The sequence below is a fragment of the Rhinatrema bivittatum genome, chromosome 6 (assembly GCF_901001135.1).
Source record: "Rhinatrema bivittatum chromosome 6, aRhiBiv1.1, whole genome shotgun sequence".
Taxonomy (NCBI): Eukaryota; Metazoa; Chordata; class Amphibia; order Gymnophiona; family Rhinatrematidae; genus Rhinatrema; species Rhinatrema bivittatum.
The window spans coordinates 123,099,505-123,121,327 of NC_042620.1; the positions used below are offsets into that span (position 1 = coordinate 123,099,505).

General features: G+C 42.1%; 1 protein-coding gene across 1 annotated transcript in view; it reads left to right on the plus strand.

Annotated features, from left to right (window-relative positions):
- The window catches only part of PJVK (pejvakin), a 152,801-nt gene that overhangs the window by 105,339 nt on the left and 25,639 nt on the right, over positions 1–21,823 (plus strand). The window contains exon 3 of the mRNA XM_029605895.1: positions 9,222–9,363. Coding sequence (XP_029461755.1) covers positions 9,222–9,363 — 142 coding nt within the window. The remainder of the gene's footprint in view (positions 1–9,221; positions 9,364–21,823) is intronic.

The following is a 21,823-nucleotide window of genomic DNA, read 5'->3' on the forward strand; positions in this document are numbered from 1 at the left end:
TTCACGTTTTTGAAGGAGTTAATAAACATGTGGATAAAGTTGAACCGGTAGATTGTAGTATACTTGGATTTTCAGAAGGCATTTGACAAAGTTCCTCATGAGAGGCTTCTAGGAAAAGTAAAAAAGTCATGGGATAGGTGGCGATGTTCCTTTCGTGGATTACACAACTGGCTAAAAAGACAGGAAAACAGAGAGTAGGATTAAATGGACAATTTTCTCAGTGGAAGGGAGTGGACAGTGGAGTGCCTCAGGGATCTGTATTGGGATCCTTACTTTTCAATATATTTATAAATGATCTGGAAAGAAATACGAGTGAGATAATCAAATTTGCAGATGACACAAAATTGTTCAGAGTAGTTAAATCACAAGCAGATTGTGATAAATTGCAGGAAGACCTTGTGAGACTGGAAAATTGGGGCATCGAAATGGCAGATGAAATTTATGTGGATAAGTGCAAGGTGATGCATATAGGGAAAAATAAACCCATGCTTAATTACACAATGTTGGGTTCCATATTAGGTCTACAACCCAAGAAAGAGATCTAGGCGTCATAGTGGATAACACATTGAAATCATCAGTTAGTGTGCTGCGGCAGTCAAAAAAGCAAACAGAATGTTGGGAATTATTAGAAAGGGAATGGTGAATAAAATGGAAAATGTCATAATGCCTCTGTATCGCTCCTTGGTGAGACTGCACCTTGAATACTGTGTACAATTCTGGTCGCCGCATCTCAAAAAAAGATATAATTGCGATGGAGAAGGTTCAGAGAAGGGCGACCAAAATGAATAAGGGGAATGGAACAGCTCCCTATGAGGAAAGACTAAAGAGGTTAGGACTTTTCAGCTTGGAGAAGAGACGGCTGAGGGGGGATATGATAGAGATGTTTAAAATTATGAGAGGTCTAGAACGGGTAGATGTGAATCGGTTATTTTCTCTTTCAGATAATAGAAAGACTAGGCGCACTCCATGAAGTTAGCATGGGGCACATTTTTAAAACTAATCGGAGAAAGTTCTTTTTTACTCAACGCACAATTAAACTCTGGAATTTGTTGCCAGAGGATGTGGTTAGTGCAGTTAGTATAGCTGTGTTTAAAAAAGGATTGGATAAGTTCTGGAGGAGAAGTCCATTACCTGCTATTAAGTTCACTTAGAGAATAGCCACTGCCATTAGCAATGGTAACATGGAATAGACTTAGTTTTGGGTACTTGCCAGGTTCTTATGGCCTGGATTAGCCACTGTTGGAAACAGGATGCTGGGCTTGATGGACCCTTGGTCTGACCCAGTATGGCATTTTCTTATGTTCTTATGTTAGGATTTCAACTGTGATGGGTCATGGAAGGTAAGGGGATTTAAATAGACATAGCTACAGAAGTAGGGGGGTTAGATATGCCTATCTGCTTTATCTGCATATTGATAGAGGTAAGAGTGCGAGTTCTAACAAGGTGGGTATAACTTGGCATATATTAATGCACAGTTGGTAAGGAAAAAAGATATTGAGGTGCATGGCATTATTGAGCAGTATAAGTTGGATTTGCTTTTTGTTACTGAATCCTGGCACAAGGATTCAGATACAGTAATTTTAAAAGAATTTATGCCCCCTGGATATAATTATTTTGGTAGGAGTCGGGGGTTGAAGGTGGTGGTGTTTTAGTGATTCTTAGGGAGAGTATAGGTATGAATTAGTGGAATTAGAATGTTCTCCAGAATGTGAGGGTATTCTATTTAAGACCTGGTTATGGGTCTTCTGTTTATTACATATCCTTATGGAGGTGTGGGTTGTGGTAATGCAGGCCATAATGACAATGGTTACTACTTTAAATTTGCTATTCAGTTAATAGTTTTAGGGAATTTTAATTTGCATTTTTAGTGTGACTCACTTTCAATGGTGTAGTCCTTTAGGGACTATTTGGGAGCAGCTGGCTTAGATCAGCCTATCAACAGTGCTACTTATAGTGGCAGGGCACACCTTGGATTTGGTATTGATTTCTGAAGAATGGAGTTTAAAGTATACGGTTTCCATGGAAGCTGTTATAGAGGTTCCATGGCCTGACAGTTTCCTGATTTTGCTTCAGGTATGCTTGGGGAAGAAAAATTGTACTAGTTAATTTAAAATCTGGGAATCAATGGATGTTGACAGGTTGTTATTTAAATGGATTGATAAATGCATCAGATGAGGTGGAATACCACCATTAAGGGTATTTATGAGGAATGTGCACCTGAGAAAGTAGGGAATATAGGGCCCCAAGGTTTCCTGCTGGGCTATTGGCTAAACGGAAGGAATTAAGAAAGGTGGACTAGAGGTGGTGTAAGACCAAAACAGATGAGCAAAAAAAAGAAGTATAATGATGTTTTTAAAGGGTATAGAGTACTACAGGAGACTAGGAAAAGAAATTATTATACTGATAAGTTTAGTAGAGCTTTAAATAAGCCCTTGGAATTGTTTGCGGTGGTGAAAGATCTGATATCACTCCCCAAAAGAAATGAAGTTTGAGGGAGCTAGACCAACAAGTGATGCAATGGCCGAGCATTTCCAGGAAAAGCTGAGAGGGATAAGAGCATAGGTGGAGGATAAAAAGGCCAATGGAATAACTAATGTTAGTTGTGCTCAGGTGGTGGCCAATACTAGTTGGAGTTGTTTTGTTCTATTGAATGAAATTGGACTACAGAATATGGTTTGTGACATTCGGAAGACTTCTAGCTATCAAGATCAGTGTCCTTTTTTTGCTTATCTCAAATAAACTTTCTTTTTTCCAGCGTGGTTTGTTGGAAATTTTGAACGTTTTATTGAGGATGGGGCTGGTGCCCATTAGTTTGAAAGAGGCTTCAGTAACACAGATTCCAAAGAATCCATCGATGCCTTGTAATAATTTGGCTAATTATCGTCCAATTTCGAATTTGCCTTCTGTAGCCAAAATTCTGGGAAAGTGGGTTTTGAACAACTGGAGGATTTTGCCATTATGTTGAATATATATGATGGAGAACAATATGGGTTTAGAAAGGCTTGTGACACTGAGATGCTATTGATTTCTCTACTGGATGATAATTAACGTTCAGTAGAGACTAAGAAATCTGGTATTTTAGTTCAATTGGACTTAGCCTCAGCTTTTGATACAGTCTGTCAAGCCAAGTTATTAGCAAGGCTCCAGGATTATGGGGTGACAGGAACGGTCCTGCATTGGTTTCGCTCTTTCTTAAGTTTTAGGAAACAGAGGGTATGTCAAAAGAAGGGCATGTCTGATTGGAACCCTTGGATACTGGAATCCCCCAGGGCTCAAGCCTTTCTCCTTGTTTGTTCAATCTTTTCCTAAGTTTTGGGTAGAGTGATATCAAATATGGGACTGATATATTAGTGCTATGCAGATGATGTACAAGTGTTTATCCCAAGTGAAGTCCCAGGGGAAGTGTCAGTGGTCAAGCTCCAAAGCTGTTTAGCTATTATTATTAATTAGATGTTAATGATTTGTTGTTAAATGGGGGTAGGAGCACTCTCTTATGGGTGGGTAATACACTGTTGTTATCTCCTCCTTGTATTCAGTTTGAGAGGGGTGAGTTGGGTACAGGGGTGGATTCCCGCTGACAACCGGCCCGGGGATTCGCCGCCCAGGCCGGCCCAGGAGATACCACGTGGTCTGCCGAGCACGGCTCTGTTACAGCCGTGCTCGGCAGACCACGTGACTAGAGGGACCAGCCCACCGGGGGATGCCCCATCCCCTGATAGGGCAATCTACCCCTGGTTGGGTGCATCTATGGAAATACGGAACTTGAGAGTTACTTTGGACTCCTGTCTAACCCTTAAGGCACATGTGTCTAAGGTAGCAAAATTGGCCTTTTATAGGTTAAAATTAGTAAGGCCTCTAAGAAATATTCTGTATATTGAGGATTTTAGAACAATTGTACAAGCATTGGCATTAACTTACCTTGACTACTGTGATGCTTTGTACTGTGGGTTGCCAGCTAAATTGTTAAGGGTTTTACAGTGGTGCAGAATGCAGCTGTCCAGGTTATTTTCAACTTACCTGTTTGTGGGGTCAGAGCTGGAAAAGGGTGATGGACACCACCTTCAGGGTGCCACAGGACGAGAGGACAGACTAGAGTGAGGTTGGGCAGTCTGATGAGGCTGGAGCAAGGTATCATGTGCAGGCTGGACTGGAGCTGCGTGGAAATGAGTGCACTGGGACACAGGAACAGATTGGAGCTGAATGGAGATAAGAGTGAGCTGGACCGCACTGGAGCTGCGTGGAGATAAGTGTCCTGGAACACCGGAGGTGTGTAGCAGTAAGGGAGAACTCGGGGACAGACTGGAACAGAGGACTCAGACAGGACAGATCCAAATGGGACAAACACAGAATGTAAAACACAAAGTCAGAAGGCAACAACAAGGAAGGCCTTGAGAGACAAGGCAGAGAGAGAGGCCTAGAGTCAAGGAAAATACCTAGGGAGGTCTCAGGGCTAAGCCAAGCTTGATAAGGCCAGAGGCAATGAAAGGCCTGGAGCAGGCTGCAAGGCAAGGGAGATTCAGAAGGCCTGTAGGCCACAGGGCAAAGCTAAAGACAGAAGGCCGGATGGCCACAAGACTAGGCAGGGAAAGACCAAGATCAGAAGGCCCAAAGGCCACATAGTACAAGGCAAGGCGAGACAGTAATCTGAAGGCCCGGAGGCCATGCAGAGAAACAAGGAAAGGCCTTAAACGGCTGCAAGGCAGAGGTGGCTAGAGCAAGGAGTGGCATAGCACTCAACGCCAAAACATTGAGGGAAAGGACAGGCAGGGTTAAGTAGGGCAAGAGTCTGGGTAGGCAGGAGACAAGGGCCTGGACAACCTGAGGGATGTGCTCATGGTGAACCCCTGGTGGAGTGGAGGTAGAACAGCAGGCAGAGGCCTTAGACCAGAGACGTGCTGGAGAGTTCGGTTCCAAGCAGGGCTCTCCGGGATCCCCTGGCAGAGGGGATGCTGCACAGTAGCCAGAACTGTAACATTACTGTGGGGGACTGCTGTTAAACCTTTTTTGAAAAGTTTCACTGGTTGCTAATTAGTGCTAGAGTACAGTTTAAATTGCTAGCTATGATGCAGATTGGTTTATGAGAAGTCGCATAATTTAAGAAATAAGATTTTCACTTATGTGCCTAAATGAGAACTGTGACTCTCAAGTCAGGGGCTTCTAGCAATTCCTTCAGTATCTGAATATTGAATGCATAAAACAAGAGCCAGGGTAGTTTCTATCGCTGGGCCAGACATGTGGAATAGTCTACCAGTGGCAATCACATCAGGGGTAAATCTGAGTATTTGAAGTTCAGAACCTTATTGAGAACAGAATTATTTCATAGAGCTTTTGCAGAGAAAGATTTAGAAGTGTAGAGATAGCCATAGGTGAGGATGTGCTGGTATTTTATTGCAGTTTTAATGTTTTAATTGTGTTTTGTATATTTTATGAATATTTTATTGTAATCCACGTTTGACTATTTTAGATTTGCAGAATATAAATAATTTTTAAATAAATTAAAAATAAATCATCTGATAATTAATGTGATTTTAACTGATTTCTCAGCCCTTCCAATTGAGCAAGTGCTTACGAAAAGCCCCTTTCTTTATGTAACTTTTATAAATCCACTATAGATTTCCTAAGATTCTCAGCTTGTCTTTGCTTCTGCTTTTTACCTTGGGAAGCCCACATGATTAATTTCCCCTGTAGGACACACTTCAAACCATCCCATACAATATCCTCACTAATTTCTCCAGAATCATTGATTGTCAAGTGATCCTGTACTTCTTGCTCTATTTTCTTACCAAGCGCCTCATCACGTAGTAGTGCATCATTTAATCACCACTATTTCTGCGTTTGGAATGGACTAAAATTCAAAAACTCGACCCGTATATGTCTTTGATCTGTCCAACTCTGGGGTTCTATGTCTGACCTTCCAAGTTTTCCCAACAGATTAGATGTACAAAACAACATGTCTATTCTGGAATAGGTCCTATTTACTTCAGAATAAAAAGTATAATCTTCATTTTAGGGTTTGGTATCCTGCAGCTATCTACCAAACCTACCATCTATATCAATTTAAATAACTGACATGTAAGTTTCTTTTGTGTGTGTGACAGGAGAGGATTATCCAACGTTGGTCACATAGTTAGATTAAAGTCCCCCCCCCCCCCCTTATCACCACTCCCTTGGTCAGCCCCACCATAGAGTCTATTAATGATTTTAAAAATTTGATCCTTGTCTTGATTTGGAGCATAAAGGTTAACCTTGCACACCTATACTCCCTCAATAATGCTATTAAGAATAAAAAATCTACCATTTTGATCCTTATGCGTTTCCAAAAATGAAATATTGAGAGACCTGTGACAAAGAATCCCCACTTCTTTACTTTATTTATTCTGAGTAGAAAGATTTGGGAAAAATCCTTATGTCTCAACAACCTTTTATTTCATCTTCTAAGATGCATCTCTTGAATAAATGCTATATCAGCTCTTAATCTCTTTAATTATTTGAACAGGAGTTGCCTTTTAGTGGGTATATTCAGACTGCTAACATTCAAGGAGACTACTTTCATACTTGTCATTGTTCCACCTGGCTCCCATCTTGCCCCTCCTTCTTCCTTTTCCCACTCTGTATCCCTCCCCCACTTAACCAACCCATATCCCAACCAAACATTTCTTGTCCCTCTCCACCCCTAGTCCTCCCTTGACTTCCATTCTCCAATACAATCCCCTCAATTTCTCCCCCTCTCCCATCACTTCCTATCCCTATTCCCATATCTGTCACTTGACAGAAACCTTAGAGAGAAACCCACCTCTCAGATATGCCATTTTCAAATAATGTTCATTATCATACTCATAACCAGCTCAGGTTAATAAACATTGATCTTGTTGTTTACAAGAATAAGTTTTCTTTCCCTCATGAAGATCATGTAAAACCTTTCATGTTCTCAGGCTTTATATTTCTTCTCCAATGCCATGCTTTGCCAACAGGATAGTGCATGTTTTACAGAAGTAGAAATTCCAGCTGATTAAGGGAATGGAACAGCTCCCCTATGATGAAAGACTAAAGAGGTTAGGACTTTTCAGCTTGGAGAAGAGATGGCTGAGGGGGGATATGATAGAGGTGTTTAAAATCATGAGAGATCTAGAACCTCTCATGATTTTACTCTTTCAGATAATTATTTACTCTTTCGGATAATAGAAAGACTAGGGGGCACTCCATTAAGTTAGCATGTGGCACATTTAAAACTAATCGGAGAAAGTTCTTTTTCACTCAACGCACAATTAATCTCTGGAATTTGTTGCCAGAGGATGTGGTTAGTGCAGTTAGTGTAGCTGTGTTTAAAAAATGATTGGATAAGTTCTTGGAGGAGAAGTCCATTACCTGCTATTAATTACCATAAGTTGACTTAGAAAATAGCCACTACTATTACTAGCAACAGTAGCATGGAATAGTTTTTGGGTACTTGCCAGGTACTTATGGCCTGGATTGGCCACTGTTGGAAACAGGATGCTGGGCTTGATGGACCCTTGGTCTGACCCAGTATAGGCATGTTCTTATGTTTCTGGGTAAATTGTCCTTTTTCAGACCCAGTGCTGGTGTGTCTGCTCCACCTCAACTATATTGTTTTCTTGTTCCTCAGAGCTATTCATATGCAAGATAGCTTTACTAATTCACTGCATCATGGATATGACATCCTTATATTCACTTTTCTCTGGCACTTCCCAAATTTAAATCTCTAAATCCTCAAGTTTATCGAGGATCTCTGCATACCTCAAAGTTATAAGTGGAGGGAGGTAGCTCAGTAATTTGCAAGGCCTACTCTTCAATCGTTTGCTCTGCCTCATACAAGTGTGCTCCAGTCTCAGCCACATCCCCTTTCAATTCCGACATAAGCTCCAAGATTTCATTTTTTACTAAAAGAATGTCCTTATGCAGGTCCCGGAATCACCCTTTGGTTCTGCCTGGTTGAGTACCTGCTTCTCTGCTCCTGATTTGCCTCCTGCCATGTTATCGGTCTCCAAATCAGACAAAACTTGTTCTCATGCAGCCTGTGATCTGCTTACTCCTTTACTTGGCCCACCGCTCTGCTCAAAAAAGTGCTTTATTTCCGTTGTTTTCCTGTGGGTCCCCATTTCTGCGGCATACTTGTTCGTCTCGATTTTATTCAATTGGGCTTTGAAATGGCTGAGTCTCTGCTATATTTTAGCTTTTGTCACACACCTGCTCATAGCTAACTGATTAGACAGCCATCTCAGAAGATGACATTACTTCCTCATGTTGTTTGTTTTTAAACAATTTTTAAACTATATACAAATACAAAATTTACCAAGTACAAAAATCCACAATTTATCATGTTAAGACATAAAAGTTACAAACTTTTAATTGTGAAATGTCACTTTTGTTTTGAATTGAAATAGTGCAACCATCCTTTTTATATTTTCTTGAGAAAGTCCTTATCTTTCCCAGTATATGAGCTTATGTATGCTGAAAATGCCCTATGTATCAACAGTTCTATATACACAGAAAGATATGTGTGCATGGTAACAGACACAAAAAGTGGTTTGAAACTCATCAGAAGTAGTTCTAGTCATCAAAGCTTTTATGAATTGAAATTCATAAAAGTCTGTTGCAGACTTCCAAACACATCCAAGTCTTTGTAGCTGGTGTATGGGTGGCCACATATGCAGGTGCAAGGACTTTTGTATAAAAATGAAATTCTTCTAAAGGGACATCATTCCATACAGAAATTATATCAAAATAATTTTTTATTTGGGTTAAGGAATCTTTGAACATTCTGACTGCTTTCTCTGTCCACTCCAACATCACTCCTCTCCTCCTGTTCCCTTCAAGACAGGAGGATTGGGAACAAGAGGAGGTGAGGGACTGGATTAGAGAACAGGGTGCCTCAGCTCTGTTTCCTCCAGCCTCAGTCTTCATTCTCTTCTCCTCCTGTTCACTGTAGGCTGTTTGCAAGGGGAAGAGCTGGAGCAGGAGCAGAGAGAGAGAGAGAGTTGAGACAGAAGACAGACATCCATCCTGTAGTTTTCTTTAAATGACTGAATTAAGGGGTGACTGAAGCTTTAGGAATATTGATTGTTTGGCAGGTTGTAAATTATGCAGTAACAAACTAATTATGCAGTTTCTCCTGTGGCCAGCCACAGAATCACAAGAGCCTGAGAGTACTGCTTATAATCGCACATGTTATTTATACTAATTTAAACATTTCTCTGTTCTAGAAAAATTGACTTGGACCACTGCTTAATTCAGCAATCAATGGAAAGTGGAAAAGAAATTTTATGTGTGGTCATGGAAAGTATTCGGACAACACGACAGTGTTCATTATCTGTGCATGCTGGAATGCGTGGAGAAGGAATGAGGGTAATTATTTTTGGCAGAATGATATTTTTTTAAAAATGTATATTCCACCTTTTGTGATTGATCAGCCACTTCAAAGTGAATTACATTCAGGTACTGTAGGTATTTCCATGTCCCAAGAGGGTTTACAATCTAAGTTTTATACTTGAGGCAGTGGAGGGTGAAGTGACCTGCCCAAGGTTATAAGATGTGTCAGCAGGATATGAACCCTGGCTTCCCTGCTTCAGAGCCTGCTGGTCTAACCACTAGGCTAACTCCTCCACTCCAGTGTACTACTGACTAGAGTAATATGCATATTTCAGGTAGGCACTGCGAATGCACATAACCTTTACAGTACACCTCGGTTTTTACCTGCTCCATTGCTGAAGATCTTATAAGTAAATATTACCAAGCACATTAAATTTTGTCAAATTGTTTGGAAGGTCTTCCTACGGACAAGTACAGATTAGTGTTGTATGCCAGCAATCTTTATTTGCATAATTGGAGAGAAAGAGATCAATTGTTTTCCTTTTGGAATATTTACCATAACTTTTTCAATCACAATGTACTTGTGGTATGGCTTCAAAAGATTGTTGTACTGGTGGAGAAAGCAATGTTGCTTACCTGTAACAGGTGTTATCCATAGACAGCAGGACAAATCAGCCATACAGGTGGGGAGATGTCATCTGAAAAGCTCTCTCAGAGTTCAGAAACACCTACAAGGCTTTACTGAGCATGCCCATAGGTTCTGGCATAGCTGCTTCCCTATGAGTCTCCTCAGTCTTCATAACAAGCTTACTTCAACTCTACAGGGGAGAAGGGTGGGACTGTATGGCTGATTTGTCCTGTCTGCAGAGAACACCCGTTACTGGTTAGCAACTTTGCTTTATCTGTGGACAAGCAGGTCGGAAATCAGCTACACAAACACCCAAGCTGAAGATTGCATTCATGAATTTTATATCTATATCTATATACAGAGATAGATATTTTATTAAAATTTTATATAAAATCCCAAGTATGACTTCTTGTTAGGAAAAGAGCAAATGGAGAACAAGAAAAAACATTATTCCGATGGAATACACAGAGGTTCAAAAACCACAAACATCAATGCTCAAAAGTATGCACAAAAGGGGAGAGGAAAGACACAATATCCAAAGCAATATAAATCAAGAATATTTTAGCAAATGCTCTCTAGCAGATTAATCCATTATATATTCAGGAAGAATTAACCCTCAGCAACAGGGATCTCACAGGAAGTAGCTTCCAAGTTGTCTCTAGATGAAACCTTGCCACTAAGGAAGCGCATAAGATGGCTTAGGTTCAAAAAACACATATTTAACATTTTAATATTTAATCAAACATTTCAATGGGTACTTCAAAAAGAATAATGCCCCCAGTTGTAGAAATCTAGGTCTCGGTAATAAAAGTTGTTGCCTTCTTTACTGGATAGTTTGGGCCACATCTGGGAAATCATAATTTTAACAATTATAAAACAGATCTTCTCTGTGTCTAAAAATGTTTTGCAATCCAGTCTCTATCTGGTTCCAAAACCAAATTCACAATTAAAGTTGCAGTTTTAACTTGTATGCCACTAGATATTTTCAAATAAATTGTTAAATCCAGACTATCTGATGATACAGGGAAAGGATCTCCCTTTTTTTCTCCTCTGAACTTTTTCTTTGAGGCTGGCAAGTGGGAAACAGAGTTTTCAGGAATCTTAAGAATTTCAAGAAGATATTTTTAAACATCTCTTTCACAGAGATCATTTCTATGTTGGGAAAACTGATAAGACAATTTTTACTTTTAAGAGAATTCTCTAAATTGTACAACTTTGTAATAAAAACGTGTTATCTCTCACCATAATATCTTCATGGGCTTGTAACTGAGCAAACTTTTGCTTTGCTACTACCAGTTTCTTATTTAAGTCTTCCAAATATTTCTCCTGCACCACAAGCCTTTGATTTAACATTTCGAAAATTACCAGATAGTTGGAAAATTTACACAGATAAGGATTTCCCCAAACTATCAATAGCCAATCCAATAGCCTTTAGTGTAAAAGTCTGAGGTTTGTTCAGTGCAAAAGACATTTGACCCACCTGAGCTGCCGTTCCTTTTATAAATGACAAAGTTCCATCTGGCTCAGCTGCCCCCTTGTCTTCTTTGAGGGTATTCGCAGACAACAATGACTTTGGATGGCCCTGCAGCATTGTTCCTGCAGTTTCCGTGCACGCCACAATGATGTCTACATCTGGATCCGTCTTGATACAGAAGTGCCCACCAACTGTGGCTGGGCCCACTGGTGTCGTCCTCACCTCTGGACTCAAGGAAGTCTCCAGGGCCAGGGAGTTTGGCAGCACACCTCACCCTAGTAGTCTGCCCTCGAAGGTAGCAAGCTGATCTCCTCTGTGCATGAATCTGTCGATAGATCCAGGAGTAGAGGCCATTGCCAATTGAAATGGATATACTCAAGTCTTCCTCTGCATTTAGGCAGATCAATCCCCACAAGTGAGTTATGCACCTCTAACAGCAGATGGAAACAGGGTAAAAACTGACATCACGGATATGTAGCCCTGCCCTGACAGCCTACCAGTATTTTCCATTTCCATGCATTTCCCTACTGGGGATTGCTTGATTAAAAAAAACAAAACAAAACCATGATTGCAGGCCGAGAGAGGCTCGGCAGTGAAGGCTTTCGCCCTCTCCCAATGCAGCCAGATACCCTTTTCTGCCTTCAGCTAGGGAGGGCTGAGCTCAGGTAAAATTAAAAAAAAAAAAAAGTGAGGAAGTTCTTGTGAGGCTATACTTCCTTCTTACCAGGTCTTTCTTCTCGACATTAGTGTTTGGCCTCTCCTGCTCATATCTCTGAGGAGTTAGTGAGTGTGGAAGCAGTGCAGGTTCGGCATGTTGAGCAGCCTTTTTGGACTAGGCCCTGCTTCCAGGCTTCTTTTCCCAGGTTGCGTGGTAGGCCTTGGCGGTTCATTCATGCCTTTTTGTGTGTTTGATGGTGCGCGCGCGCCTTCTTATGCACCCATATTCATGCTTCTTGTTGTGCGCATACTTATGCGGCCTATCGGTGTGCGCGCTTGAAGACTGAGCGGGTATTGCATGCACATCACTGAGCACATATTGTACACGGTTAAGCGCATAACTGAGCACATATTGTGCATGTATCTTATTCGTGTACCTGGCTGCTTAGCTGTCTGCTGAGGTGTCTTAAGCGTATATCTTATTGCAGCGTGCATCAACTGGATAGCTTCATGGCGCCAACGTCAAAGAAGTCTAAGCATTTAGCTATTTGTGCTGCATGTCATATAAGAACCTTACAGCCATAGCTTTCTGCAAGCCCTGTGTCAGCACTGCCTGACACAGGGCTTGATTTGCCCCCTACTTATTTTGCCGACACTGGCCACCCCCTTGGTCTGAGGGGAGTGGGGCTAGGAGTGACAAAACAAGGGTATCCCCTTCTTCAGTTGATCCACTGGCAGAGACATCCTCAACAGAGTCTTGCTCACAGGACGTCAAGTTTGGACCCATGGCGACTGGTATGGATCCATCCTCTCTTTCCTGGGTAAAATTTTTCTAGGAGCTTCAGACCTTTCTGCAGGATTGTCCTGCAGAGACAGCATTGCTTCCTAAATCAAGGTCACATGCTCAGGGCCCTCCTGTGTCCGCCACAATGTGCAAACACTGTAGCATAAGAATGCCTAACAGTTTTAGAGGGGATGTGGATCAAGATAACACTGATGATGATTTGGGTTTCTCCCCTCTTGAGGAAGGGGAAATTCTCCTGGATTTAGAGCCACACTGAACTCTTCCCCATTTCTTTCACAGCAATGATTTGCCGAATCTGATTACTCAGTCTCTGAAGACCCTTGGGGTGGCTGGGAGTGATTCTCTTGGTGGGCAGAAAAAGGATCCCATGTTGGTCACCTTATGCAAGGCTTCATGTTTCTTTCCCCTCCTGGATGCGATTCAAGATTTGATTGACTTTGAATGGAGTGCGCCAGAGGCAAGTTTTAAAGGAGGATGCACCTTGGTGGATTTATATCCCTTGGATCCGCAGGCAAGAGAGCAGTTGCATTTCCCAAAGGTGGATGCATTGGTGTGTTCTGTCACTAAGCGAACCACCATACCGGTTGAAGAAGGAGCAGCTCTAAACAATGCTCAGGCTTGAAGGATTGATGCTATTCTTAAGCAATCCTTTGAGGCCATGGCAATGAATTTGCAGATTGCTGCTTGTTGCTCCCTGGTAGCTTGAGCTATTCTGCATCTCTCTTGGGAGTCTGGGGGAATGGTTTCGGATGTCAGAGCGGTAATAGAAAAAAGAGCGGTCTTCTTAGCTGATTTGGGCTATGATCTTGTTTTCACTGCTGCCAGAGGTGTTGCTTCCATAATTGCGGCTATATGTCAACTGTGGCTGCGCAATTGGTCAGCACACACTATTTCTAAGTCAATCTCACCAACTGCTCTTCAAGCAGGGCCGGTAGAAGCACTAAGCGATCACCTAGAATGCCACAGGTTTAGGGGTGGCCCAGCAGCCACCTACTGCTTCCATCGGAGCTGCTCAGAAATGTGAAAAAACGTTGTCCCGACACTTGTGGCAGCTGTAGGAGCTAGGTGATTGGACCTCCTTCTTCCAGCCCTCGAGGACCAGAAGAGGAAATGTGTTGTGGGCCTGTGCAGGCAGGAAGAAGGATGCCCAGTTATTGTAGCTGGAAGGAGTGGCTGGAAGAAAAGACTGAGAGGGTCAATAGCAGTATCGGCTGGACCACGCAGCAGGAGAGAGGCAGCGTTGGCTGGGCTGTGCGGCAGGAGAGAGGCAGCGTTGGCTGGGCTGCACGGCAGGAGAGAAGCAGCATCTCAGCTGAACAAGGAAGACAGTGGGGGCCTTCTGATGTCATGGAAGTCCAAGAAGAAAGCTGCTGCCGCTGCCTACACCTAGGAGGGAGAGTAAAATAAGAGTGTATGCGTGTGAGTATGTGTGTGTGAGTGCATGTGTGTATGAGAGCATATGGAGAGAGAGAGCATGTGTGTGTGAGAGCATGTGGGGGAAAAAGAATATGTGTTTGTAAGAGAAAGCATGTGAGGAAGAGCGAGTGTGTAGGGTGAGAGCCTGTGGGGGGGGGGGGGGGAGGGAGAGAGCATTTGTGTGTGAGAGAGCGTGAGGGGGAGAGAGAGCAAGTGTATGTGAGTGCATATGGAGGAGAGAGCATGTGTGTGTGTGTGTGTGTGTGTGGTAGAGAGAGTGAGTGTGTTTATGAATATGTGTAAGAAAATTTGCCTGTGTTGGCACGTGTGTGTATGTGTGAGAGAGAGAGAGGTGAGAAAGTCTGTGTATCGCAGCCACTGCCTTCTTCCATTAATCCATGACAAGCTCAGACTGAAAATCAAAATTTCCCAGGTATTTATTTATTTATTTATTTATTTTTAATTTTTATATACCGGAATTCCTGTATGCAATACAAATCAATCCGGTTTACATGTAACAAAAAGGTTGCCCTGGTCTGGGAGGTTAGACCGGGGTTTTTTACATAGAACATTGAACAATAACAATCAACCAATGAACATTAACATTAACATTATTACAAGGAATAATGAGAGTATCAATAATATTTAACAAATAATAAATAACCTTGTTCGTGTTTTGAATGGTATGTGTGTGTTCCCCTTTTTACAATGGACTTTAGTATGGAGAGTGGGAGATTTTTTATCCTTATTTTTAATTATTGGGTGGTGTTTGGTGTGTTTGCTGTTTTGAAATAATTTATTGGTGTTTGATAAAACTTTCAAATTTTGCATGAGTCTTTAATTATTGGATATTCAGCTGTTTGAAATTTGTATTATTATTTTACTATTATGATTAATGATTTATATATCTTGATTTTATTGTTTGTTTCATGATGAATGGTGAAATTTTTGTTTTTCCATTGTTGCACTGTATAGAGTCTGCTGTGTTGCATTTTACAATTCAGTTTTTGTCTGCACATTTGTATTTATACTTTATGGTGGCTTTATTCTGTATTTGGTAAGGGTCTGTGTTCTGCATGCAGAGACTGAGATGACGCATTATTTTAGCATGTGGTTTCTCTATAGGGATCTATAGTAGCTTGGTCTGTTTCTTTTTTTCTTCCTGTTAGGAGGTGTAATGATATTTTAGATTCTGGTGTAATATTTGTGGTATTCCTTTTCATAGATAGGGTTGTTATTATTTGAGTTTTGGCAGGTAGTACTGTGTTGATACAGGTCTGATGCCATATGAATTCCAAGTTGCAGAGTTTTCTTGTTGGCATGTAACTATCACAACAATGTGTATATTAGTTTAACCTCAGAATGTCATTTTTCATGTAAAATCTGTTATAAATTAAAATTGTGTATGGGAGGTGGGGGGATGGGGCGCCAGGCTGTAAGGTTTGCCTAGGGCACCTAATACCCTTGCACCAGCCCTGCCTTCAAGGGCTCTCTTTTGTTTGGCAGTGAGTTTGAGAAGATGGAAAACAGATGGGGAGAAGCCCAGGTCCCTCGTTTGCTGGAGGATAAGAAGCCGGCTTCACAGTCTTTTCGGTCAAGTAGCCACTCTCGAGATTTCAGGCAATTTCAACCTTAAAGGGGAGCTTTCTCTTAGAGACCCTGTCCCTTTGCTGGGTCTCAGTATTTTCACCCCAGAAGGCCTCGGAAGGATGTGAGCTCCGGGAGTGGAGTCTCTCAATCTTCCTAATGAAGATCTGTGGACTCACCGTCTATCTCACTATTTTCAGAGTTGGGTTCAGATCACATCAGATCATTGGGTCCTGGAAGTGATTCAGAATGGTCTTACTCTAGAATTTCTTTGCATTCCTCCAGATGCCGTTCTGATCTCTCTGTGCAACTCCCCTTAGAAGAGGATAGCAGTAAAAACCTCATTGAGAAGACTTTTGGACCTGAAGGCCGTGATTCCTGTTCCCGAATTGCAACAAAATACAGGCTGCTATTCCATCTTAGACCATAACATAAGATATACCATACTGAGTCAGACCAAGGGTCCATCAAGCCCAGTATCCTGTTTCTAACAGTGGCCAATCCAAGCCACAAGTACCTGGCAAGTACCCAAACAAATCTCAAGCTACTATTGCTTATTAATTAATAGCAGTTTATGGATTTTTCCTCTAGGAACTTATCCAAACCTTTTTTAAACCCAGTTACACTAACTGCCATAATCACATCCTCTGGCAATGAATTCCAGAGCTTAACTATGTGCTGAGTGAAAAAGAATTTTCTTTGATTTGTTTTTAAATATGTTACTTGCTAACTTCATGGAGTGCTCCCTAGCCCGATTATCTGAGAGAGTAAGTAACCAATTTATATTAACTTGTTCAAGTCCTTTCATGGTTTTGTAGCCCTCTATCATATCCCCCCTCAGTCGTCTCTTCTCCAAACTGAACAGCCTTCCTTCCTTAGCCTTTCCTCGTAGGGCAACCGTTCCATGCCCCTTATTTTGGTCGCCCTTCCCTGCACTTTCTCCAGTGCAACTATATCTTTTATGAGATGGGGGCGACCAGAATTGCACAGTATTCAAGATGTAGTCTCACCATGGAGCGATACAGAGGCATTATGATATCCATTGTTTTATTTGCCATTCCCTTCCTAATAATTCCTAACATTGTTTGCTTTTTTGATTGCCACAGCACACTGAGCCGACAATTTCAACGTATTTTGTCGTACCCAAGAAAGAGGGGTCCTTTCAACCCATCCTGGATCTCAAAGTAGTCAATCGTCTTCTGTGGGTCACTCATTTCAGAATGGAGACTGTACACTCCATAATAATGGCAATACGATCAGGAGAATTCCTCATGTCTCTGGATCTGATGGAGGCATATCTGTATATTCCCATTCGCCAGGAACATAAACGGGTCCTAAGGTTTCCCATTCTGGGACGTCATTACCAGTTTCAGGCCTTGCCTTTTGGGCGGCCACTGCGCTCAGGACCTTCTCGAAGGTCATGGTGGTGGGAGCAGCAAGTTTGCACAAGGAAGGCATCCTAGTTCACCCTTATCGAGACCGGGCCTTTTCCATCGCCGGCCCCAATATTTGTAATTCTATCCCATCCACACTGAGAGCTATCTTTAACAAAAAAGAATTTAAGAAAGTTAAAAAAATTATTTATTTAAGCAAGTCTTTAAAAATTATTGTAAATTATAAGTTTTAATTATGTCATTTTAATTATGTCATTTTAATTAGGTAATTTTAATTAGGTCATTTTAATATTCTGACTGTTTTAATTTGTTTTACTCTGATTTAATATTTTTCTTTTATAAATTTTATGGGGTAGATTTTATAAATTTGCGCGAGGGCGTACTTTTGATCGCACACCAGGCACGAACAAAAGTAGCCGCGCGTATCTTATAAAATCCGGGGTCGGCGCGCGCAAGGGGGTGCACATTTGTGCAACCTGCGCGCTCCGAGCCCGGCGCGCGTTGCCTGTTCCCTCTGAGGCCACTCCGAAATTGGAGCGGCTTCGGAGGGAACTTTCCTTCGCCCTCCTCCCACCTTCCCCTCCCTTCCCCTACCTAACCCACCCTCCCGGCCCTATCTAAACCCCCCTACCTTTGTTGCCAGATTTACGCCTGCTTTCAGCAGGCGTAAATCTGCGCGCGCCATCACCCGACCCGGGGGCTGGTCTGGAGGCCTCGACCACGCCCCTGGGCCGGCGCCACACCCCCCGGTCCCACCCCAAACCGCCCCTTGTCTTCCCATCCTGATATGTCCTGGTTCTTGAAGGGAGTTAAGCATCTTCATCCTCCTTTGTGACTGCTGGTGTTCTTTGGGACCTTAATCTGGTCCTGAATTTATTGGCAGGTCCGACTTTTTGGCTGCTATGTGACCTTTCCTTGTGGTTGCTTACTTTGAAGACAGTTTTTCTAGTGCAATCTGTTCAGCACGTCGGACTTCCAAGCTCCAGGTTCTTTCTTGCTGTGAGCCTTTTCTGCATACGACTCAGGGAACGGTAAAGCTTCAGAATGTGCTATCTTTTTTGCCAAGATGGGAAGACAAGGACCCACCATTGATTCACTCCCTATAACAAGTGAGGGCTGCCACTTGAACCTTCAAGGTGTTAAGGGCCAACAAACCTTTATGCAATCCTCCCTGTAAAAATTCCCAAACCAATGGAATATCCACTTTAAGAAGCTGAGAACCTCGCTCCATACACCAGGCTTCGAAAATTCTCCAAACTCTCACATAGGCCAGAGACAGAGAAAATTTCCTGGCCCGGAGTAAAATGGAAATCACTACAGGTGAATAACCATGCATCAACAACCTAGCCCTCTCAAGGGCTAAACCATAAGACAAAAATCGACCCAGATCTTCATGAAGAATGGGCCCTGCTGCAACAGATTATTCCAAAAAGGCAGCCTGAGAGGACTGCCCACGAGTTTCTGAGTTTCATTTGAATTAATTCATTTCCCTGCCCATGTTAGACAGGGACAGAGATGAGAGTATTATCATTTGCTGCAGTATTTGGAGGTTACTAAATCTGTCCAGAAGTCTGATTGGTTGTTTGTGCGCCATGGTGGAGGTAAACAAGGTGAACCAGCAGCACAGACAACTATAGCCCGTTGGATTAAGGAAGTGATTATGGCCCCCTATGTTGATGCTGTCATTCCTTTGCTGAATCTGATTAGATCGCATTTCACAAGGGCTCAGGCGGTATCGTAGGGAGAGATTCGGTTGTTGTTTCCTGTCAAGATTTGCCAAGTGGAAACTTGGTCATCTTTGCACATCTTTTCTAAACATTACCGCTTGGAAGTTCAGGCTCGGGAGGATACCGCGTTCACACGGTGGTGTTGACTGGACTGCTGGCAGCCTCCCGCCCTGTTCTGGTGTAGCTTTGATATATTCCACTTGTGGGGATTGATCTGTGTGAGTGCAGAGGAAGGAGAAATTACTACTTACCTGATAATTTCCTTTCCTTTAAGAAAGGCAGGCCAATCCCCCACCTGCCCTCAGTTGTTGATTTTTGCTTTTGGTTCACCCTTTAGGTGCGTACGATGCAGAATGCTCTTCATGCTATTTGTTGGAGGACTGGTAAGTGTCTTAATCAGCCCCTCAGTTTACTAACTGTTCTTTGTTTTGTCTGAGCCCAGTATTCCCTATTGGTTGGAAGCTTGAGTGGTTGATTGTTGTTAATCATTTTCAAGTATAATCAGTTTGTCCACAGTTTGGCTTTTGCAGAGCATATTGGCAGGCTAATGTCGGAGCTGGGCTATATATCTGTGACGTCAGCTTTTATTCCATTTCCATCTGCTGGTAGAGGTACATAACCCACTTGTGGGGATTGGCCTGCTTTCCTTAGAGAAAAGAAAATTATCAGGTAAGTAGTAATTTCTCCTTGCCTTTGCTCTTAACCATCTCAGGTACACAAGAAAAAAAACAACAACCTGCAGGCAAGCAATGGAATGCCTAAAGGTGAATTAACAAGTATCAGCCATCTTGCTCTGCCCACACAGGGTTTCTGTTATATTTTTATATCAGCAGTGAAACATGCAACCTGTAATTTGCTAGAGGCTGAGGGAGAGAGCTGAAGGAATTAGTTAAATAAATTTTTCAGAATAGCTTGATCAAAACTGCTATTTTGATATGAAGCATTTGCTAGGCAGTTATGAGCAGTGAAGGTATGGATAGAAGACCAGGTTGCAGCTTTCCAGATTTCCTCTATGGAAGCAGAGCAAAGATGGACTAAGGATTCTGTTGTAGCTTGACTTGATGGGCTTATATCTTATTTTGATATCTTGATTGATCACAACAATAAGAAATGCAATCAGAAATCCATATGGAAAGAGTTTGTTTTGTAACTGAAAACCCTTGTTTGACTAGGTTGAAGAAGATGATGTAGTTGTGAAGATTTTCTGTAAGACTTTGTTCTTTTGAATAGAATAATAAAGCTGTTCTGCAGTCCAAGGTATGAAGAGGCTATTTGCCTTTATAGGCAAATGGTCTTGGAAAAAATGTTGGTAATAAAATTGATTGATTTCAATGAAACTGAGAGACCACTTTTCTTAGAAATTTAGGATGAGTTTTGAAAACTACTCATGCTGCAAATTTGAGTATATGGAGAGTATGATAATAGCACTTATAACTCGCTTACTCTTTGGGCAGAAGTTAGCTATAAAAAACCCCAAAACTTTCCAAGAAATAAATGTTAGTTCTGCTGTGGCTAAAGGCCTATAAAGTGATTTCATGAGCTGAGTGAGAATTCTATTCATATTCCAAGGAATAGGAGGATTTTTAACTAGAGAATGGAAATGGTTTAGGCCTTTCATGAATCTGGCAACTGTTGGTTGCTGAGAAATAGGAATTGCTCCTGAATCCTAGTAATATGCACCTATAGCCCTAAGGTAGACTCTGATCAAATTAGTTTTTAATCCTTATTCAGAAAGGACATTAATTGAACTGTGTGTAACAAATAGAAAATCTTTTCCAATTAAAGTTCTAAGAATCAGAGCTGGGTTTAAGCATAGGCAGTGCCTCCAGTTTCCTGCGGCAGACTTTTTAAAATTCTGTAGCAATTATGTGGCAGATTTGCATAATATCACATATTTGCATATAAAAATGTATTTTAAAATAATCATTTTCTGATGTTCCTTTGCCCAGTTAATTTATTTGGTTCTTTATTAGAGGGAAAGGAATCTTATTGATTGGGGCTGGGGAGGAAGGCAGGGATGTAATCTGGGAATGGGGAGAGATTTGATGTCAGAGGAGGGAAAATAAGAGATCTCAGGCAGGAGGGTTAATGGGATGAGGAAGACAGAGAAGTACAAGCGGAGAGAGTGGGGGTTCAGGGAGGATAAGGAAAAGAAGGAGAGGGAAGAAGGATCAGGAATGGAGAAGAGAGATTAGGGATAAGAAGGTTGGAAGACAGGGAGAGTTGAGATGGGGTGGAAGAGAAAGAGGGATGATTAGGATGGGGAATAAGGAGGAGATAAAGAGAGAGAGAACTAGGAACCAGTTGGAGGAGGAGGAGAAGATTGGGGATGGGGAAGAGAACAGGAGGGGAGGCAAGTTCTGAGATCTTGGAGGGTTGTCTCCAGAGAGAGGGAGAAGGAAGTGCTCCTCCTCTGCCTCCTGATCCCCCCCTCATATGCCAACTTCCGATCCCTGTCCTATCTCTTTTCCTTTTTCTACCCCCAGTTCCTTTATTGTCTCCATTCCCCCTGTTCACACACACTCACACTCTTCCCCAGCATCTCTTTCTCAGAAACCCTGATTTCCCAGTCCCTTCTCATTTACCTCCTCCACCACACACCTCATTTCCTAGTCCCTTCCCCATAATAACCCCTCCATTTTCTGTCACAATCCCATTCTCTGTTTCATGTATCCCCATTTCCATCCCTTATACTCCTAGTCTCTTCCTTTTCACACAACCTCTTTCCCTTATCCTCCCCCTCACTCCTCCTCTATTTCACAAAACTTACACCCTCCGTAATCACACCCCTCCCATCTCCTCCTTTCA